At 38.2% G+C, this 20,206-nt stretch overlaps 1 protein-coding gene across 1 annotated transcript in view; it reads left to right on the top strand.

Moving 5' to 3' along the window:
• The first annotated feature begins 1,973 nt into the window (after positions 1 to 1,973).
• Positions 1,974 to 20,206, top strand: part of braf (B-Raf proto-oncogene, serine/threonine kinase) — a 319,102-nt gene continuing 300,869 nt past the window's right edge. The window contains exon 1 of the mRNA XM_028805204.2: positions 1,974 to 2,140. Within this exon, the coding sequence (XP_028661037.1) occupies positions 1,979 to 2,140 (162 nt within the window). The 5' untranslated portion in view covers positions 1,974 to 1,978. The remainder of the gene's footprint in view (positions 2,141 to 20,206) is intronic.

Here is a 20,206-nt window from a genome sequence, read left to right as displayed (position 1 = left end):
CAGTACTTATACTGTTCTGGTGGGAAACAGGTGGAAAATATTTCTCATTTAATAAAAGCCTTTTGTTGTGCTACACTTGTGTCTGTTATGTCGGATGTTTGGGGAGCTGGCGCACCCTCTGTTGGTCACTATATACTGTATATACAGTATATATACCTGTATATATATATATATATATATATATATATATATATATATATATAGACAGAGAGAGAGATGGATTTAATTTGAAACATTGTAAACTTAATTTTCTTCGCTTTCACAGATGTACAGTATGCTGATACAGTACTTATTCCTTATTCCTGTCCCTCAAAAAATGCGTTATTTTGCAAACAAATTGCGCTGTCTAGCAAAGTATTGCCTTATTTTACAATAATTAAGGCTTTACTTCACAAAAGCACTGCCTGCTGGAGTCAGCAATAACATTGTGCATGTGTATCTCTGGCCATCTAGTGACAGCTAATAAAAAAAATGGTTAAGCATGTGTGTGGTGTTCAATAAAGTGATGAGGACCAAACAAAAGTTATAGGTATACATTTAATCCTGCATATGCTGAGGAATAAATTTAATATGCCCAGTTTAGGATCAGAGAGAGCTAGTGATCATCCCAGTCTCTGTGAAATAACACAATAATTTGTCTTTGTTTTTGAATGGCAGAAATAAGCTTTCATAGGACTTATCTAAATTCTACTGGAATGCCACCCATCACTATGTGTATTTGTGGTCTATAAAATAGTTAGGAAAATAAGGCATATGGCAAGTAATTTCCTAGTGAGCTGAGGAAATGACCCTCCAGTTAAACTGGTTACTGTGCAAGTCCTAGTTTCAAATACCATGCCTGTCACGGTTTCTGTAGTGTTTGTACATCCCCAAAAAAAAATGTTTCCCTCCTACAATCCAAAGATGTGCATGTTAAATTGGTTGGTGACTCAATACCAGCCCAGTACGATAAAGAATGGGTATGTGCCCTATGATAGACTGACAGCCCATTCTGGGTGGGTTGTTCCTTTGTGCCCTATCCTGCTGCGGTAGACTTTGGGTATTTTTGACACTGAACTTGGATTAGACAGGGTCTGAAATGGACAGAAAACTGTATCAGGGAATTGGTTCTTTTGAAAAGCACAGGACACACAAACAGCCTCATAAATGCTGAACTGAATTTATTATTAATGTGTACAGTCCCTATTGACAACCTCAATAAATTGTACACTTCTAGAAATATACCTGAAACAAAACATAAAGAGCAAGTAATGCTTGCAAATAAACCATACTTTATATACAGTTACAACTGATTTTTGGTACTGTTTTAAAGGCTCTTTAAAAAAAGTTTGGAAAGCTTCAGAAAAAAAAAATTGTCCCATATCCTTGTCATACGAAAAAACAAGAAACATTTAGATAAGGACAATAAGCTCTCACCAGTAACTAAAATGAAAATTAGCGTTAATCTCTGAATTTCCATACATGTACCCACAGACGCATGTATAGATGTGCCATGATAGTAACGAGTTTAGATTTTTTTATTCTTCTTCCAATTTTAACTACGTCTTAATCATATTTCAAAAAGCCAAGAAACGAAAAGTAAGGGACCGTAAGTGTTATCTTTTCAAATATTCTCTTAACACCCGTTCGGTGGCTGTAAGTGGAGGACCATTTCCTCAGTTCACCTCTTCGGGATGCTCCGTACGTCGCGAATGCCAAACTTTCGGATGTGACCTGCACAGCGGCGGCAGCGCGGCGGTGGGTAGGCTGCTTTTCAGCTGTCACCCAGTAGATGTCCATTCGTGAGAGCTCTCGTAACCAAAGATAATACTCCACACGCTGTCGAATGTGACGCTTTCTTGCCGTTGCTGCTAAAGCCTTGAGCTGTGCGCGACTCTCGTCTTTTTCTCCCCCTTTATATTTCTCTCTGTCTCCCCCTCCCGCCTCTCCCTTTATTTCTTCGCTCTATTATTTTCCACTCACTTTCTCGCAGTTTAAAATGGCGGCGTTGAGCAGCGCTGAGTCCCCACCGCCTGTCTTCAACGGAGACGCCATGGACCGTGACCCGGTACGTGAGAGCGGGTCGGCCGAAATGGGGACGGCTTTGGATGCCATCGGCTCTGGGGGTATCCCCGGGGGACCTCAGGACATTCCGGAGGAGGTAAGTGTTGGATAGTCGTGGATCCAGGGTCCCGGCGGTCGGGCGCAAGTCTACAGGAAGCACTGCCAGTGCCTTAGATGTGGTTCGTGGAAGATGTAATGCAGGGGTTGACATAAGAGACTGACTGAGGGAGGGAGTGAGAGAGACACACACACACATACGCGCGCACACACACAAAGCACACACGCACGGCGAGTATGCATGAGCGTGTATGTATATGTAATATATGTGTATACATGTCGAGGTGTGTAAGGACGTGCATGCGAGTGTGAGATAGAAATGCAAATGTTACATGGGGATATTGCGTCTTTAGGAAATGCAGGACTGCTTTGCAAACGCTGCTTTTTATAGGTACCTCTAGAACGCGGTACAGCACTTCACACCGGTGATGATTATAAGCAGGCCTTGCATTTTTTGGCACAGCTCGTTTCAGCTGTAATAGTGGCGTTGGGGGAGGTAGAGAAGGGAGGTGTATTTTTTCCAAGTTTACACATAATTGTCTGATGCAAGGGTGTATGTTTTCTGCTGGAGGTCGTAACAATTCTGTTTATTCTTTTTTTTTTTTTTTACTTCCCTTCATGGCAAGGGTATTGGTAGCTGTCATGGATGGTTTTCAAGTAACACGTTTAAATCATCTCTGCACCTACTCTTAAATAATAAATTATAATGAAGCAAGTGCAGTGCTGGTGCGACCTTTTCCAGTTAAACTGAAATTCCGAGACAAGTGTAAATTATATACGTTATTTTTTATCACTTATATTGTGCTTGTCCAATGTTGATGTCTTGGCCTTTGAAGGAACTGTGGCACTTTGTGATTAACATTTCCCCGTTACTTGCAAAGAGATTTTTTTGTTGGTGCGAGTTGGAAATGGGGGGCTGGGGAGGGGTGTGTGAGGTGCTTGGGGTGCTAGGTTAAATTGTTGTGGTGATCTATTTGTGTACTTTGTGCCTACGAGAGAAGTTTTGCTTCCTGATATTTCATATCTTCCCTGTTCTCAAACATGTTTTCATAGCAGATGCTTTATTTGTGTCGTGGAATATGTATAGCTGCTGTATGTATATAAACACAAATATATTTATTTATTTATATTTTAGGAAATTAAGAGACTTGTGATACCGGGGGTTGTGGTACTCTGAACGATCATAATTAAAGTTGTCAAAAAGTTAATGTCGCCAGCGCAACTTAGTTTGATAGTTTTGTAATTGTGTGCCTTTCAGGAAGTGAGAGTGTGATTCTCTGAATTTGAATACAGAACAACTGCTCTGTTTACATTTTTACAGTATCTTTTTTGCTGACCCTGGTAAAATAATGTAGGCTTGCTTAATTTTACATTAACATTTCAATTTTTTGGCTTTTTTTTTTTTATAAATTATTCAACATTTTAAATAGAAAAAATGTTTTATGATGCCCTTATGTGCAGGGAAGCTGAAGAGGGAACAAGTACATTAACTGTATATTCAGAAAATAAAGGAACTGTAGAAACGGACATTTACAAAAAAGTTTGAAAGTTGTTGGGAGGCTGTTCACAATACATATAGTTTATGTAAATATGATATATACATAATGATGGGCAAACTACTATTAGTAAGGTTGTCACCCCTAAACTTCCACATTACAGAATTATCAGCTGATCTACTTTGTTTTTCTGTTGATTTTACGAGTTGAGGTGTGCATTAGCAAGTGTACATGTTTGTGCTCTGTGTCCCATCTAAGATGGGTTCCTGCCCTAATCCTTATGTTGCTAGCACAGGTTCTGGCTTACTGTAGTATTAGATTGGTTAGGCAGATTAAGCAATGAATGGATTGATACAATAAAGCACCAGGAAGTCCTTCAATTGAAACTTATTTTCAGGTATTACAAGAATGCATTAATACATTCATTAGTGTTTTTCCTTTTAAATGAAACTCATAGTGATATTCACACTAATCTGTTTTCTAATGTGTCAAAAAATATTAATGTTAAAACTAATCTAGGTATTTCTGTTAACTGACTTTATTAGAATTCAATGAGATGAATATTTGTCATATGTGGTTTGCATTATTCACAATAGTTATGAAAGTAAAGTAGATCTTGATTTGCAATTTGTGTGGTAAATCATAATTGAGATTGTTGGTTAGTTTATTTGGCATTCCAAACCCTAACTGTATATTTATTTATCTGGTGACTTTCTCCAAAGTAACTTGTAAATAAAGCATAGTTCTTTACATAATGCAGCAGATGGCTTTTCAGTTGGTAAAGAGTATCAAATTGAGTTTTTGGAGACTCAACAGGGAATATTTGTTTATAGCATAGCTAGCAAATAATACACACAAAAAATATATATATAATATTTCTATTGTGTGTTTACATCAAGATGGCTGGAAGAGCGAGAAAACTGAAAATCATAGCCTGCAAAAATGTTGAATAAAATTATTTTCATTAGCAATTGAATTAAGTTTGCACATTATAAATTTTAGTATTTACGACATACAGCATTCTGTGCACAGTCTAAGATTTTGTGGAATTTGAATCAGGTATAGGACATCACACATTATTCAGCTTCCCATCATGTATTAAACTGTATAAATATATTAAAATGGATATGTGTTGTGCATTTTTATATGTGCTAGTAAATATTATAATGTGTACATTTAAAGACTAGACTAGATCCTCATGAGAAATGTATATATAGTATATTTATATATGCGTTTCAAGTTCATGTTTTAGATCTCCTGCGTAAAGCAAAAATACCTGTTTTTTGCTAACAGTTTGCAAATATATGTTTAGTTATTCATGCAAATAATTAATAAGCAGACAGACACAGAGTATTACATTTTTTGTTAACATTTTTATTACATTTTAAGAGTGCAGTGTGTTATCATTCAGTATATGTTAATCGGACACAATTAATATTCAGCATATTTCTTGCTTGGTATGTTAATCACATTTATGGACCCTTACCAAAAGAAGTGAGAAAATGTGAGAGAAAAAGTAGAAAAGAAGTATATAAAACAGAGCTAAAAAATGAAATTAAAGAATGTGGAAAAGACTAGGATGGTTACAGTGATCATTTATTATTTTAAAGAGTGCTAGGGTGGAGGTTATTAAAATAAACCTCTGCAATGTACTGAAAGATGTACATTATTGCGTATATAAAGATATTAATTATTTTTTGTTTTAAGAAGCATGACATATGATAATATAGTGCTCACATTATGATTCCTTCAGTTCACCAAAATGAGAAGGTGAGCTAGTAGTGGGTTAAAGGTTAAGATGTAAAAGAGCAATAATGCTCTGAACGATATACTATATCTCAAAGATGCCAGATATGGAGGTTTAAGTGGAGACCTGTTCTCTCCGATGAGAAACATTGCAGCATTAATTGCAATAGTTTTGAGGAAATATTCTTATATTCAGAGTAGAACCCTCAGCATATGAAAATTACATTTACAGGAGCTACTGGCAGAACATGAAAAAGAATACAAAGTTTAAAATTGTATGTGTGTCATAAGAAAAGCCTGTGTCACTCACTGTAGTGTGACAAAGAATCAAGGCTCCTATACTTTCACTCACAGTGTCATGAGAGAGCACAATGTGTGTCTCTGGTGTTCTTTCCACATGTCATCCATAGCTGTCCAAGAAGAAGCAAGACTGTCTACTCGTTGTACTTTTTTTTTTTTTGCAAGTATCGTGTAAATAATTCAGATTAATACAGCAACATTACAGGGTTGTGTTTTAGACTTGATAAAAACAAACTAAAAACTTTGCAGTCTTCTCCATTCCTCCATTTTCTTGTATGCTTAGTTATGGGTTGCCAGAGCCAGTCTCAGCAGCACTGAATACAAGGCAGGTACATTATGAAACACTTGGGTTACGTTGATGCAAGATGCACTCTTCATTTCATTTAAGTGCACTTTATTAAATGCACACCATCATTTATAGTTGAACATGATTTGTCTAATAAATGGTTGAGATCATCTGCTTCCTGAATTCACTTCTAGCTGTGGTTAGAAGACTGTTTCTTCTGTTTTGAGAGAGTCTCACTGGACTGCCTCCCTTAGCTTGTCATGGGGCTTTTGGCACCAGCTGATTTGGTTTCAATTCTGCTGTGTCTGCATGTTTGTGTTTTTATTTTTTGATTTCACACTGCTAATTTTAAAAGCAAACGTTTCTTACACATATGTAACCCTTGCATAAGCAGGTCACAAATCTTCCTGGCATTATGCTTTAATGGGCAGTGAGGACATACTGTATGTGTCCAAACATGTACATTCCACATTTTGCAAATTACTGATCTATTTAAGCAGTGGTTGTCCACCCATTCAAGTTTGTTAGTGTTATTTTTCAACTGTAAATTTCAATGACATTGAAAATAAACTACAGATAACCAAAGATAACTGGCATCTGTGCTGCTGATTATAAAGAATTTAATATCTACCTAGGGATGTCGCAAGAATTAATACCTCAGTACCAATTTTATACCAAACTTCCCAAAATGTAACAGTACTAGCTTTTGTATAATATCATATAATATTGGTAGTACTGCGTGAAAGCCGGTACTGCACGTGTGTGACTGCAAGTAGACGAATTGCTCTGGTAAGCAAAATAATAAATGAGGAAAATGTGAGTAAAAATGACATATAAAAATGTCTCAAAGTGGTGATGATACAGCACCCCATCAACAAGAAGTCATGTCTGGAAATGCTTTGTGTTCAAGGGTGGAGAATGCACGTGCATGATTGTGGGAATCATATTATTAAAAATAAACCAAAACACGGGCAGCACGGTGGCGCAGTGGTAGCGCTGCTGCCTTGCAGTAAGTAGACCTAGGTTTGCTTTCCGGGTCCTCCCTGCGTGGAGTTTGCACGTTTTCCCCGTGTCTGTGTGGGTTTCCTCCCACAGTCCAAAGACATGCAGGTTAGGTGCATTGGTGATCCTAAATTGTCCCTAGTGTGTGCTTGGTGTGTGGGTGATGTGTTTGTGTGTGTGCCCTGCGGTGGTAGTCCTGAAATAGATGTGTGTGTGCTTTGAGAGAGAAATAATGTGATTGGTGTCAAATGTGACTTGTAATCATTTAACTTACAATGTCATGAAGCTGTAGGAGGAGACCAACTGAAGCTTATACACTAGTTTTAAAATGGACAGAGGCTTGGATGAATGCAAGTTTCCATTCATTTATTAGGACTGCGTAGGACAATGTTTAAAAACAAGTAATTTTGTTATCTTTTCATCTCATTTTACAAAAATGTGTCAATACAAGTTAAATGATTATACCTCATTTGGTCTGTGATGTTGTTTGGCTCTCAAAGCACACACAAATCTGTTTAAGAAATAATTCCATAATTGGATAAAAGTGACAGTAATACAAGCTTGGGTGTGTTTTGCTTTTTTTGTTTTAAATAACAAGTACAATTCCTACACTGGTGCACCGAAATTATCCTATGTGAACAACACAGCATTTTCAGACATGACCTCTGCCGTTTTTCTTTTCGACATGTGTTGATACGTGCTGTAGCATCACCACCGTGAGCAATTTTTATATGTAGTTTTTACTTGCGTTTTAATTATGTATTTATTATGCATTCCACAGTTATTTGTCTACTTGCAGACACGCATGAGTACAGCACTGACATTCTCAGTACTACCAATACTCTTTTTTTTTTTTTTTTTTTTTTTTTTTTAAACCAAAAAAAAAAAACCTGATACTGTTACATTTTCTGAGCTTTGGTATTGAATTAGTATCAAATTATTAGTTCATGTGCCATCCCTAGTGCTAACAACAGCTATAGCAAGTGAAAACTAAGGCAAGTTTGAAGTGAAAATAAAGTAGCTGTTTGGCTTGTATGCACTGGCAATGAAGTGAGCTGCTGCATTGTAAACACCAGAATAAAATCCATTTAGTGCTTTGTAGCACAAAACACTGCAGTTATGCCAGTTAGAAGGGAGAGCAAAATTGTGTACTTATTTTCTAAATACAAATTTAGCATTTGCATACTTATATCATTCGTATGGATTTTTGAAGCCAAACTAATGTTTATTAGATAATCCCTAAAATGTGATGAACACACATGTCATATATTTGAGCATGTACAGAATGTCATATATTTGAAAAGTACAAATGTAACACAGTCTACCAGTCACACTGCAGGTCCAGTTAATATTCTAATTCTAGACTAGAATGCAGGCTAAGCAATAACAAAGTCCTGTCGGTCACATAAGATACAATAGTTTGAAATCGGCACAGTTAAAAGAAGTTAACAGGATTTCTGAAACAGTGGATTCATGTAAAACTGATATGTTTGCATTCACACAAGAAATTTTAAATTTTAAAATTGAAGCATGAGGAGTATTTGACATTTGAAAACTAAATCAATTTGACTCATCTGTTAAATATTACTCTTCAGTAAGTTTTAGGTAATGATTCAAATATATATCTTCTAAATCTTACAATAGCAGATGTTACAAACACAAAACATTCTCTGACAAAAACCAGATCTTAAAAGCACATTAAAAAGAAATAGCTTTAAAGAGTTTGTTTAAATGAAAATATCCTGAATTTTCTTGGAATTTGCTAACTCATCAGTACAGATATAATAATGTTTGAATTTTTACTTTGAGTACTGATTTTAAGCAGTATTTCCAGTTACTGGAGAGAAAATGTCAAAGAATAAATTTGTAATGTACACATGATAAGACGAATCAGTTAGTCCATTAAGATATCATCCTTTATAAATCCTATCAAATATTCTTCCATTTGTTGTTATAATGGGGGAGGGGGGAGGGCTGAAGGGGCACATGTTGGTCACACAGTAAAATTCAAGAGAAGCATTGTATTTTGATATTTATGAATACCAGTACTAGTTTACTTAATTGATATTTGGGTTTCTATTTGATGGATACACTGCTATTATAAAGCTGCTGATGGTATTAGTATTTATATATTCTCTTATAGAAAAGGCACAATATTGTTCATTTGAATAATGGAGGTACTTTTATAAAAAGCCATTGGTGGTATAGTTTATCTTGGCATATCACAAGTATTGATGAGTGAACTCCATTGTTTTCGATTTGCCTTCTGTTCGGAGAAATAAGTGTTCATGAATATTGCCGAACTCAACAAAATGCATTGAAGTCAGTGGGGAAAAACTAACTGAACTAGATTTGATTGGAATATAATGGTGCAGTCATCTTTAAAGTGATCATGGGGGCTAGAGAAATGTCTGCCAATAATATTGGACCGATTTATTGTGGCCAAAAAGGTGACCTGAGCTGTGCTGCAGTAGTGTCAACTACTGCACCACCATGCCTTTGTGAGACCAAAAAATAACCAACTCTGTCAAGAGATGCGCAATCATATATTTCATCAAAATAAAGTGGAAATACTGAAATAGTAGTCAAAAGTCAGAAAAAATACGTAGGTTTTTTAAAGGCAGAAAATTTAAAGTGGCGTGTCATGATTGAAGCTGCTGACTCAGTCTGTTTTTGAAGTTGTGCTGAAATCTCTTCAAACTGTCTGTGCTGTTGCTTTGTACTTTTTCTTCAAAAACATAGAAATGTCATGTAAATAGTGATAATTCTTTCATTATTATTATTTCATAGAGTCTTCTGTGTTTTTTTGTCAGGCTCCTTCAAAGGTCATTTTTTTTATCTCCATTTGGCTAATTATACATGCATATGGCATTCACTTCCTCTTATACTGACGTGGAACTCAAAATTGACCTGCACATTTGACAATAAGAAGAGATGACTTATTATTTATGCTCTGTGTTTCATAAAAATAAAATTGTGAGAACCTACATTATTATCTGTTCTACCACTAACTAAATCCCCCAGAGTCTATAATACAAATGATCAGAATTATATACCTGAAGGGCGGTTGCATCCAATGTTGGCTGTTAGAGTTCCAGGGGATTATGGGGCGCTGGGTAAAAAAGTTAGAGGAACAAGTGCGAACTCAGCAAATTTGCTGCAAATAATGCTTTTGGTAATCCACATTACTAACCGAGAATGCTAAAGCGGATGGACGCAGGGACATCCGGCCATGGGCCGTAGCCGCAAAAAGACGTACTGCGCAGGCGCCCCAAGAAATGAGGCGCCGCGAGAGGCGGACAAGACCACAGAAAAAAGGAGTCAAACGCAGTCGACGCACACAGCGCCGCACGAGCAAAACACACCCCCACACACACACACACAAGCAACGGACGGGACACACACAAAGAGGACGATTCAACAAGCCCCTGGCACACAAAAAAAAAGAGCCCGCCCACCCCCCCCCCCACCCCCCCCTCACCCCACACACACACACACACACAAGCAACGGATGGGACACACACAAAGAGGAGGATTTAATCCCATTGCAAAAGAAACGGGATGCACACAAAGAGGAGGATTCAACAAGCCACAAGCACACAAAAAAAAGAAGCCAAGAGCACCACACAAAGCCCATTGGACACGAAACGGGACAGACTTCGGACATAGCACACGAAACGTACACAAAAACGACGATTCAGACCCACGACCACAGTAACATAAATAACAAATGACACACAAAGCCCCATTTCTAAATGAACTGTCCGTATTAAACATAAGTCATCTCAACACGTTCACAATATGCAGCATAGGTAGATCTCATTACAATGAGGCACTATTAACCGTTCAACCGCAGAAAAGGCTCCATATTAACAGTGAGTGCGATCCTCCTTATTACTTATCCATATTTCTCACGCTCAAGAACAAACAAGTCATGAATTCACAATCACAGGTACAAAACGATACCGCTCGGATAATGGGACCAAACACAATTCACACTATGCAGCATAGGTGGATCTCATTACAATAAGGCACTATTAACCGTTCAACCGCAGAAAAGGCTCCATATTAACAGTCAGTGCAATACTCATTATTACTTATCCATATTTCTAGAAGAAAAAATGTCTCGGCTCAAAAAACGCAAAGCTCAACTAAAGCTTCAAACTAACGATGTACCTAAAAGTAAAAACTTTATGAACTGCATTAGATCCTACAATAGTTCATTTGCTTTTGCATCTACCGGAATAAATATCAGGCCACCAAAAGGCAATGGCCCAAACTGCTTTCGCATATGTGCACAAATACTGCATCGCATTGGAACAGTGCACCCTGAAACAAATCAACAACGCAAATATGCACAAATCTACATCCTAGATCCACATGACGCAATCTATCAATCAAAGTGCTGCATCGCAACAGGCACGGATTCAAAACGAAACACCTCCCGTCTCAGACATACGTTAAAGGCAGCGAAGGCTACAACGGGATTCTCACACAGCACAGGCAAATCGATTACAGCTCCAAAACAACACGTCCCAAATACTACACATGCAATAACGCGCCTCTCAAACGGCACAAGCAAAACATACACCAGGAAAATTCATTCGGATTAATGAATGTCATTTGCAATCATTGTCATTCAGTTCACTTCCCTGAAGAAACAACTGGCAATACAAGTAATACATTTACACGTTGTTGTCAAAAGGGTCAAATTAGACTGCCTCCTTTACATTCATATCCTGAATATCTACAGAAGCTTCTAACTAACGATGTACCTGAAAGTGAAATCTTTATCAACTGCATTAGATCCTACAAATCGGTATCCACTATGAACATTAACGGTGGCACTGCACGTGACATCTGTCTTCCAAAAATGTTAATTATTGATGAATGTACAATGGCATCCAGTCACTTACTCAACACCATTCATAAACTTCTACAAACGTTTATGAATAATAATATTCCCTTTAGAGGAAAGGTACTTTTATTAGGAGGAGATTTTACACAGTGCTTAGCTATTCTTACACATGCCATGCGCTCAGCTATCGTTCAGTGCACCTTAAAATACGCAGACAATTGGCATTGCTTTCAAAAGATACAGTTAGTAAAAAACATACGATGTCCAGAACCAGATCATAACAATTGCTTATTACAACTGGGAGATGGTACACTCACCAATACAGATGGACTTCACCCACATATTATTACAATTCCTCAAGCCTAGTAAAAAACATACGATGTCCAGAACCAGATCATAACAATTGCTTATTACAACTGGGAGATGGTACACTCACCAATACAGATGGACTTCACCCACATATTATTACAATTCCTCAAGCCTAGTAAAAAACATACGATGTCCAGAACCAGATCATAACAATTGCTTATTACAACTGGGAGATGGTACACTCACCAATACAGATGGACTTCACCCACATATTATTACAATTCCTCAAGCCTTTATCTGCGACGACTTAGTTTTGGAACAGCAATCTCATTAGACCAAATGCCCCTTTTAACACAACGCACTATATTATGTCCAAAAAATATTAATGTGGAAAACATAAATACCCAAGTCATTCCATTACTTCCTGGAGAGACACAACTCTTTCTAAGCTCTGACAAACTTGACTCTGATCACAACAATAACCATCTTCATTGACATTACAAGTTCTGACCTGGAATTACCTTTTACACTTAAACGGCGTGTACAAAGAAATTTTCCAATAAACCTTTACACTGTGCCACACACTTTATTGTTTGCTTTATATTTGCATCATCTACACCTTCACACTATTCTATATCTCATTCATACATCACGCTCTTTGTCATTCCCAACACCAGGGGTTGGTGAGCGAAGCGAGCAGGCGGCGGAGCCCCCTAGTTAGAACCTAAGCCATATGAAGTAATAGAAACTTGGGAGGAATGATGATAGTTTATCTGAAAAGTAGCAGAATTAACACACAACCAGCACCTCGATACAAAGTGCTTCACAGTCCGTACACTTCAGTACAGACTCTGAATGGATAGGGATAAATTCTTTGAGTGAGAGTGAGAAAAAGAGACAACACTGCATGATATAGTAAGTAAGGAATCACACAGTGTCAAGCAAAATGAACTCACACTGCATACCTCAAATCTTTTTTCCTTGCAACGTTAAGTAAGCAGTTGCACCTACAGTGTTGTAGCAATCAGAAGATTCAGATTCCTTCTAACTTTGTGATTTCCCCAATACAGAAAGCAGGATATGCAAAATTGCTTTTGCTTAATTATTTATTTAAATTGTCTTCTGCACACAATGCATACATCCCACTAACTGCAAGCAAATCATGTTCTAATAAATTTTAATGTTTCATGTCTCACAGTGCAGATGCACTATCCACATGTATGTTCACAAATGCAATTTTTGTAGTCTCCTACCAACTTATCAATCATTAACTTCATTTTTAAAGAGAAGCACACAATATAGTGCCTTTAAAACCGCACATGGCCGCTTTATGTTTTATCAGGGAAAAGTAATCTACAGGTATGAAAGTTTTCATTTGTACTTGCATGAGACTTGCTCAGGCTTGATGGTTGCCTTTAAATTTTTTCTTTTTTGGCTCCTTTCATTACCAAAAGAAATTGGAAGATGTAGAGAGAGATAAGAGTGAAAACATAGAAAAGCAATATATAAAACTCAGCTAAAAATATGAAATTGAAATTGTGGAAAAGACTAGAATGGTTACTGTGATCATTTATTATTTTAAAGAGTGCCAGGGTGAAGGTGCAATTAATAAACCTCCGTAATATACTGCGAGACGTATATTATTTTGATCAGTGTGATATATGATAATATAGTGCCCATATTAGGGTTCCTTCAGTTGACCAAAATGAGGAGGTGAGCTAGTAGTGTTTTTTTTTATTTTTATATTTTTTTGGGGGAAAAAATAAAAACCACCACATTAATGAATGTTTATGAAGTATGAGTTAATATTAAATTAAAACATTCATTTGTTATTGTTAGCATGTTGTCAAACATCTCTCTCTCTGTCTCTTTCTCTCATATATCAAATTTCTGTTTGTCTGTATCTGTCTGCTTTTTGTGAGAGAACTACTTAACAGATTTAGATCAGTTTTTTTCTATAATTTGCTTGAACATTCTGGTTGATTTTGTGAATTATCTCATCGTGCTAAGTATCATCGTTCTCTTGCAGTAATGATTTATTTGTGTGAATCTGAGAGAGAGGCTGCGGACCAAGAGGGGGGGCCTCCTCACTCACGCAGCAGCCTCAGTTCAAATCAGTCTGCATATAACCATGTGTTGGAGCGTAACTTGCCTCTGCTTAGCTATTGATACCTGTTAGTTCAACAGTCATTACCATCTACAGATTGTTAAGGAGTAACATTTGACGTTTTTGAGAGAGAGATCAGAGCTACGAATGTTTTAACATGGCCACATGCTTTTCTCCCCACGCAGGGGATGCTCCCTGTCAGAGCTTAACACTATCGGATGCAGTGCCAACGTTTGACATTGGAGCATACATACCTTCTGCTTGGCCAGAATTACTTTTTATTTAAATTTTTTTTATTGATTTTTTTTTTTAAGTTTGTCTCGTTTCAGTACTACAAGGTGGAGCCACCGGGGACAGCCATGGCATTAACCTTAATGTGCATTTTTGATTTGATATATTAATCCCCGATAGGAAATTGTTGGCCTACAGTAATCCCCCGCTGTATCGCGCTTCGCCTTTCGTGGCTTCACTCTATCGCAGATTTTATATGTAAGCATATTTAAATATATATCGCAGATTTTTTGCTGGTTCGCGGATTTCTGCGGACAATGGGTCTTTTAATTTCTTGTACATGCTTCCTCAGTTGGTTTGCCCAGTTGATTTCATACAAGGGACGCTATTGGCAGATGGCTGAGAAGCTACCCAACTTACTTTTCTCTCTCTCTCTCTCTCTCTTGCGCTGACTTTCTCTGATCCTGACGTAGGGGGATTGAGCAGGGGGGCTGTTCGCACACCTAGACGATACGGACGCTCGTCTAAAAATGCTGAAAGATTATCTTCACGTTGCTACCTTCTGTGCAGCTGCTTCGTGAAGCGACATGCTGCATGGTGCTTCGCATACTTAAAAGCACGAAGGGCACGTATTGATTTTCGATTGTTTGTTTTTCTCTGTCTCTGTCTCTCTCTTTCTCTGCTCCTGACTGAGGGGGTGTGAGCTGCCGCCTTCAACAGCTTTGTGCGCGGTGCTTCGCATACTTAAAAGCCAAACAGTCCTATTGATTTGTTTGCTTTTCTCTATCTCTCTGACAGTCTGTGCTCCTGATGCGCACTCCTTTGAAGAGGAAGATATGTTTGCATTCTTTTAATTGTGAGATAGAACTGTCATCTCTGTCTTGTCATGGAGCACAGTTTAAACTTTTGAAAAAGAGACAACTGTTTGTTTGTAGTGTTTGAATAACGTTCCTGTCTCTACAACCTCCTGTGTTTCTGCGCAAATCTGTGACCCAAGCATGACAATATAAAAGTAACCATATAAACATATGGTTTCTACTTCGCGGATTTTCTTATTTCGCGGGTGGCTCTGGAACGCAACCCCCGCGATGGAGGAGGGATTACTGTATACCAAAAAATTAAATTTCCATCCACCTGCAGTCATAATTGTATATAGGCAGATTTGAATTTTGATCTACTGTATTTTCTCCAATAATATGAGGAGACTTCAACACATCCTGCGGTGGGTTGGCACCCTGCCCGGGATTGGTTCCTGCCTTGTGCCCTGTGTTGGCTGGAATTGGCTCCAGCAGACCACCGTGGCCCTGTGTTCGGATTCAGCGGGTTGGAAAATGGATGGATGGATGGATATATATTTAATTAAAGTGGCTTATACTTTGCGATATTATAGTCTACACCACAACGATGCAAATTAAAGCATTCTCCCTAAAATTTAAAAAAAAAAAAATAACGATAATGCCCTAAAAAATGGATGGATGGACTTCAACATATCAAGGCCATCATCAAATTAAAAAAAAACAAAAAACATAAAATCACATTCTTTGCTTTGCTAAGCAGCTTTTTTTCATGATAAATGAAAATGCACTATGCTGCAGACTCCACCCTAAAGCAGCTGCCAGAGCCATCCAAATCCAATCAACTTTTACTTTATTCACCATGCCGCAGTCCAATTTCTACTATAATGCACCGAATATATAAGCCTGTGGAAGAGTAGCATCCACTGTTTATGCACCTGAGCTCTGAAAAGTTGTAGTACCATACATTGTATAGTAAATGTGATGAAATCTAATTTTGAAATCACATAATAAAAAAAGTTACACACTATGGTGGCACTCTTTATGGTGACGGTTTAAAAATGAGAGGGAGGTATGTGTGACTGAGTCCCAGTGCTAAAGAGTATTGCTCTGAATGAACAGTGCAGAATAAAACAGGCCGACAACTAAAAACAACAGCAGAACCCTATCTTAATGTGTTAAATGTTTAACTAATTACAAAAAAACTTAACTTGTATAAAAACAACAGATGTCACATCTCTACTTCAAATGCAAGTTAGCAAGCTTATTCTGGTTAATGTTTATGTAGTTTAGTAATAAAATAGTAATAAGAAACTGGGCTGTAACTTTAACCATGCCCACTGGTATACTACAACACCCAACTATCAAAAGCTAGCATGAACCCGAAGTGCATTCATAATGTATGCTGTTGAATTGACACCAAATTTCAAAAGCTCTGTATCAAATTTTAAAAGTGGTCCAATACAGTGCTCATGTACTCATAAAAATGCCCCGATGCCTATAACCAATACTAGTAATATGCACACATAATTGTGTGCCATGTTGAAATTGTCTCTGGCTGTGCACAGCATCAACCAATGTTGAGATAGAGTCTAGCAAGGAGAGAAAAAATGTCCAATGATAACTTGTGGGCAGTGAAAGTAAGAGAAGCTCTTGCAGATTTTATTGTTCTTGACGATCAACCACTGTTGGTTTTGATAATGTGGGTTTTTGGTGCCTCCTGAATGTGTTAGAACCCAAGTGCAACATTCCAAGTCGTACTCACATCACAGAGGTTGTTTTACTAAGGAGTCACCAGTTTGTAAAATAGCATGGTGGTAGCTTATTGCACATTGCAGCTGACAGCTTTACCGTGTATGGAGCAGTAGTGTGTTTTCAATCTCTATCATCAACTTAACTGTACAGTGAATGAAGAATTTCCTTATCAAGCACATAGGCTGATTGCAAAGCAGTTTTGATGCTCCCATACAGGCCAAGCAGTAGTGGATGCATTTTAGGAAATGATTGACACTTGGGCCAAAATGTGTGCACGTTGTAGTCTGTGACAATGTCATAAATATGATAAAAGGCATTGATGAAGCTGGAGTCCTAAGCCTTTCCTTTGTTGCTTATTAGTAGTGTGACGAGATCTCGTGGTACGAGATCTCGCGAGAACAGATTTGTCTTGTGAGATGCGTCTGGTCTCGCGAGAACGTGACGATATCCTTGCGTTATTGGCATGATGGAGTGTGAGGGAGAAGTAAGGATAGAAGATGCGCCCGCGACATTTAAATCGTTGGTGTGGCAACATTTTGGATTCCTTGTGGAAATAAGAAACGGCGAAAAAATGACAGACAAGACAAAGACAATTTGCAAACACTGTAAGAAATTAATACCGTACACCTCTGCTAACACAAGCACTATGCAAAAGCATTTAGAAAACAACCACAGCTCGTTACTAAAAGCTGCGCCTGTGAAGAAAACGGAAAGCAATTCAGTTCGCATGAAAGGGCAAACAACCATAACAAATGCCTTTGCAGCTAAACTTCCACCATCCAATACAAGAGCCACGGCAATAACAAGAGACATCAGCGTTTTCATTGCAGCCGGTATGAGACCATTTTCTGTGGTGGAAAATCTGGGATTTCGGCGACTCATCCACACACTGGAACCAAAGTATGCCATCCTGTCACGCGCACATTTTACTCGCATGGTGGTCCCGACCCTCTACAGGGAGTGCAAGGTAAACGTTGTACAGGCTCTGAAAGAGGCAGAAACCATCGCCATAACTACTGACGGTTGGACTTCTAGGTGTACACAGAGCTATATCACAATTACAGCCCACATTATCAACAGTAATTGGGAAATGGTACATTTTGTACTGCAGACACGCCCACTTTTTGAATCACACACGGGCAAACGTCGCTGAAGTTTTACAAGAAGCTGTCACACAGTGGGGTCTTAAAAAGCCAAACCATTGCATCGCTATTGTAACAGACAATGCGCGTAATATGGATGTGGCTGTGCACGAGGCAGGATTTGAGCCACACATCAAATGCTTCGCGCACACAATTAATCTCACTACACAGGCTGGCCTCGGTGTTGCGCGTGTTGCTCGTTTGCTTGGGCGGGTGAGACGTGTAACTGCTTTTTTTCACCGGAGTTCGACAGCTGCCGCGGTACTGACGTCTAAGCAGAAGCTGCTACAACTGCCACCGCACAAATTAATAATGGACGTCACCACGCGATGGAATTCATCATTGGATATGCTGGTTCGTTACCTGGAGCAGCAGGCTGCTATAGCAGCAGCGCTCACCAGCCCAGAAATAAGCCAAAATGCCCGAAACATTGACACACTGGATACCTGCGACATTGTCAATGCCGAATTTCTTGTGAAAAAATGTAGACATGCTTATATTCTTAAAAAAGAACATGACCGTATCTTAGGCTGTTCTGTATAGGTCATTACCTCATTACCTAGGTCTTAGCTCTTTTTCCATGCTTAAGAAAATTTTGTTCATTGTTTTGCAGTCTGAGTTTTAAGACAGCACTACTTTGATAGTTACACTAATTATGGTTAATTGCACGTAAAGGGATATTTGTGTTGTTTATTATTTATTTTTATTTATACTATTTAATTTTATTGTGCAATTAATTGCCTGTCAGTTTGTGGCAAAATATTTTGCAGTGTTTACATGTTATTACTGCATATCATTCATCAAAATAGAAGTTTTATTTCATAAAGTTGATTTCAAAATGGACATGCATTTTTTGCATTTTGCGTTTTTCAGTTAAATAAAAGGCTATTTTTGCTATATATTTAAACATTGAGGATTTCTTTAAAAAAAATGTCTAAAAGTCTCGTCTCGTTCTCGTGAACCCAGTCTCGTGTCTCGTCTCGTCTCGTGGGAAAAGCGTCTCGTCGCACCCCTACTGTTTAGTAGACGCGGTACGTACTGAATAGTATTTTTTCCTTTAGTTTTTCTTAGTGTTTAGTAGATGCGGTGTGCCGGTGTTCCCGGCGGTGTTGCGGTTTAGTGTTACTTTCTACTTCGTATTTGTACTTTAGTGTTTAATAATAAATAATAATAATTCATTACATTTATATAGCGCTTTTCTCAGTACTCAAAGCGCTAAAATAGTGAGTGATACTTAGCTGATAGCAGTGTAGAAGCAGCACAGCACAACGCAGCCGGTAGGACAGGCGAGTGTGGTAGCGTAGGTGAGCGGCGATAGCAAGCAGCAGGAGGAGGAAGCAGGATTTGGATGTTCCAATACACAGCCATAAACAGTAACGCTTGGTAATTTCAGGCGTGATCGCCCCGGTGCCATAAGCCATAAACCAGGTTAGTATGAACATCAGATCAGTTCCCGGTCGTAGGGTACTGTAAGATGAAACAGGAGCAGATCAGCATAGCGAATATAATCACGGAGACAGATCATCCCGAGGTGCTAGAAATGTTCGTAGGTCTCGTCCCGTGATCCACAGACTCAGCTGTTCCCAGTAAAGTGGAGTCCATAAAATCTGTAAATATTAAGCCAAATCCGTGCAATTCGAGTCAGCTGTATCCACGAACTATACGTATAATAAACGAAATAAAACAAGCGTAAGAGAGTGCAGAATTAAGGCGAATTTTGCAAAACGTGTTGTTAACAGGGAGGAGTGGCAACAACAAGCGTGCACCAGCGTCCCCTCACCTGCTATAATAAAGCAGTTATAATAAAGAAGTTTAGTAGACTTTTACTTTATCTCATTTAGTGTTCTTCCCGGCGGTGTTGCCGTTTTTTAGTGTTTGTGTTTAGTGTTATGGAAGGAGTGATCTTACCACTGTCAGATTTTGCAATGAATGAGTTGGTAAATAATGATTATTTATCAACAGATCACATGAGCAAATTCAATGAAATTTTAGCTGCGCATACAATTTTCCAACCTCAAGAGGTTGACATACCTATAATGCCCATTCCAAAAAATGCAAAACATATTCAAATATTACCTTC

The sequence above is a fragment of the Erpetoichthys calabaricus genome, chromosome 1 (genome assembly GCF_900747795.2).
Source record: "Erpetoichthys calabaricus chromosome 1, fErpCal1.3, whole genome shotgun sequence".
NCBI lineage: Eukaryota > Metazoa > Chordata > Cladistia > Polypteriformes > Polypteridae > Erpetoichthys > Erpetoichthys calabaricus.
This window is presented reverse-complemented; position numbering and strand designations above follow the sequence as displayed.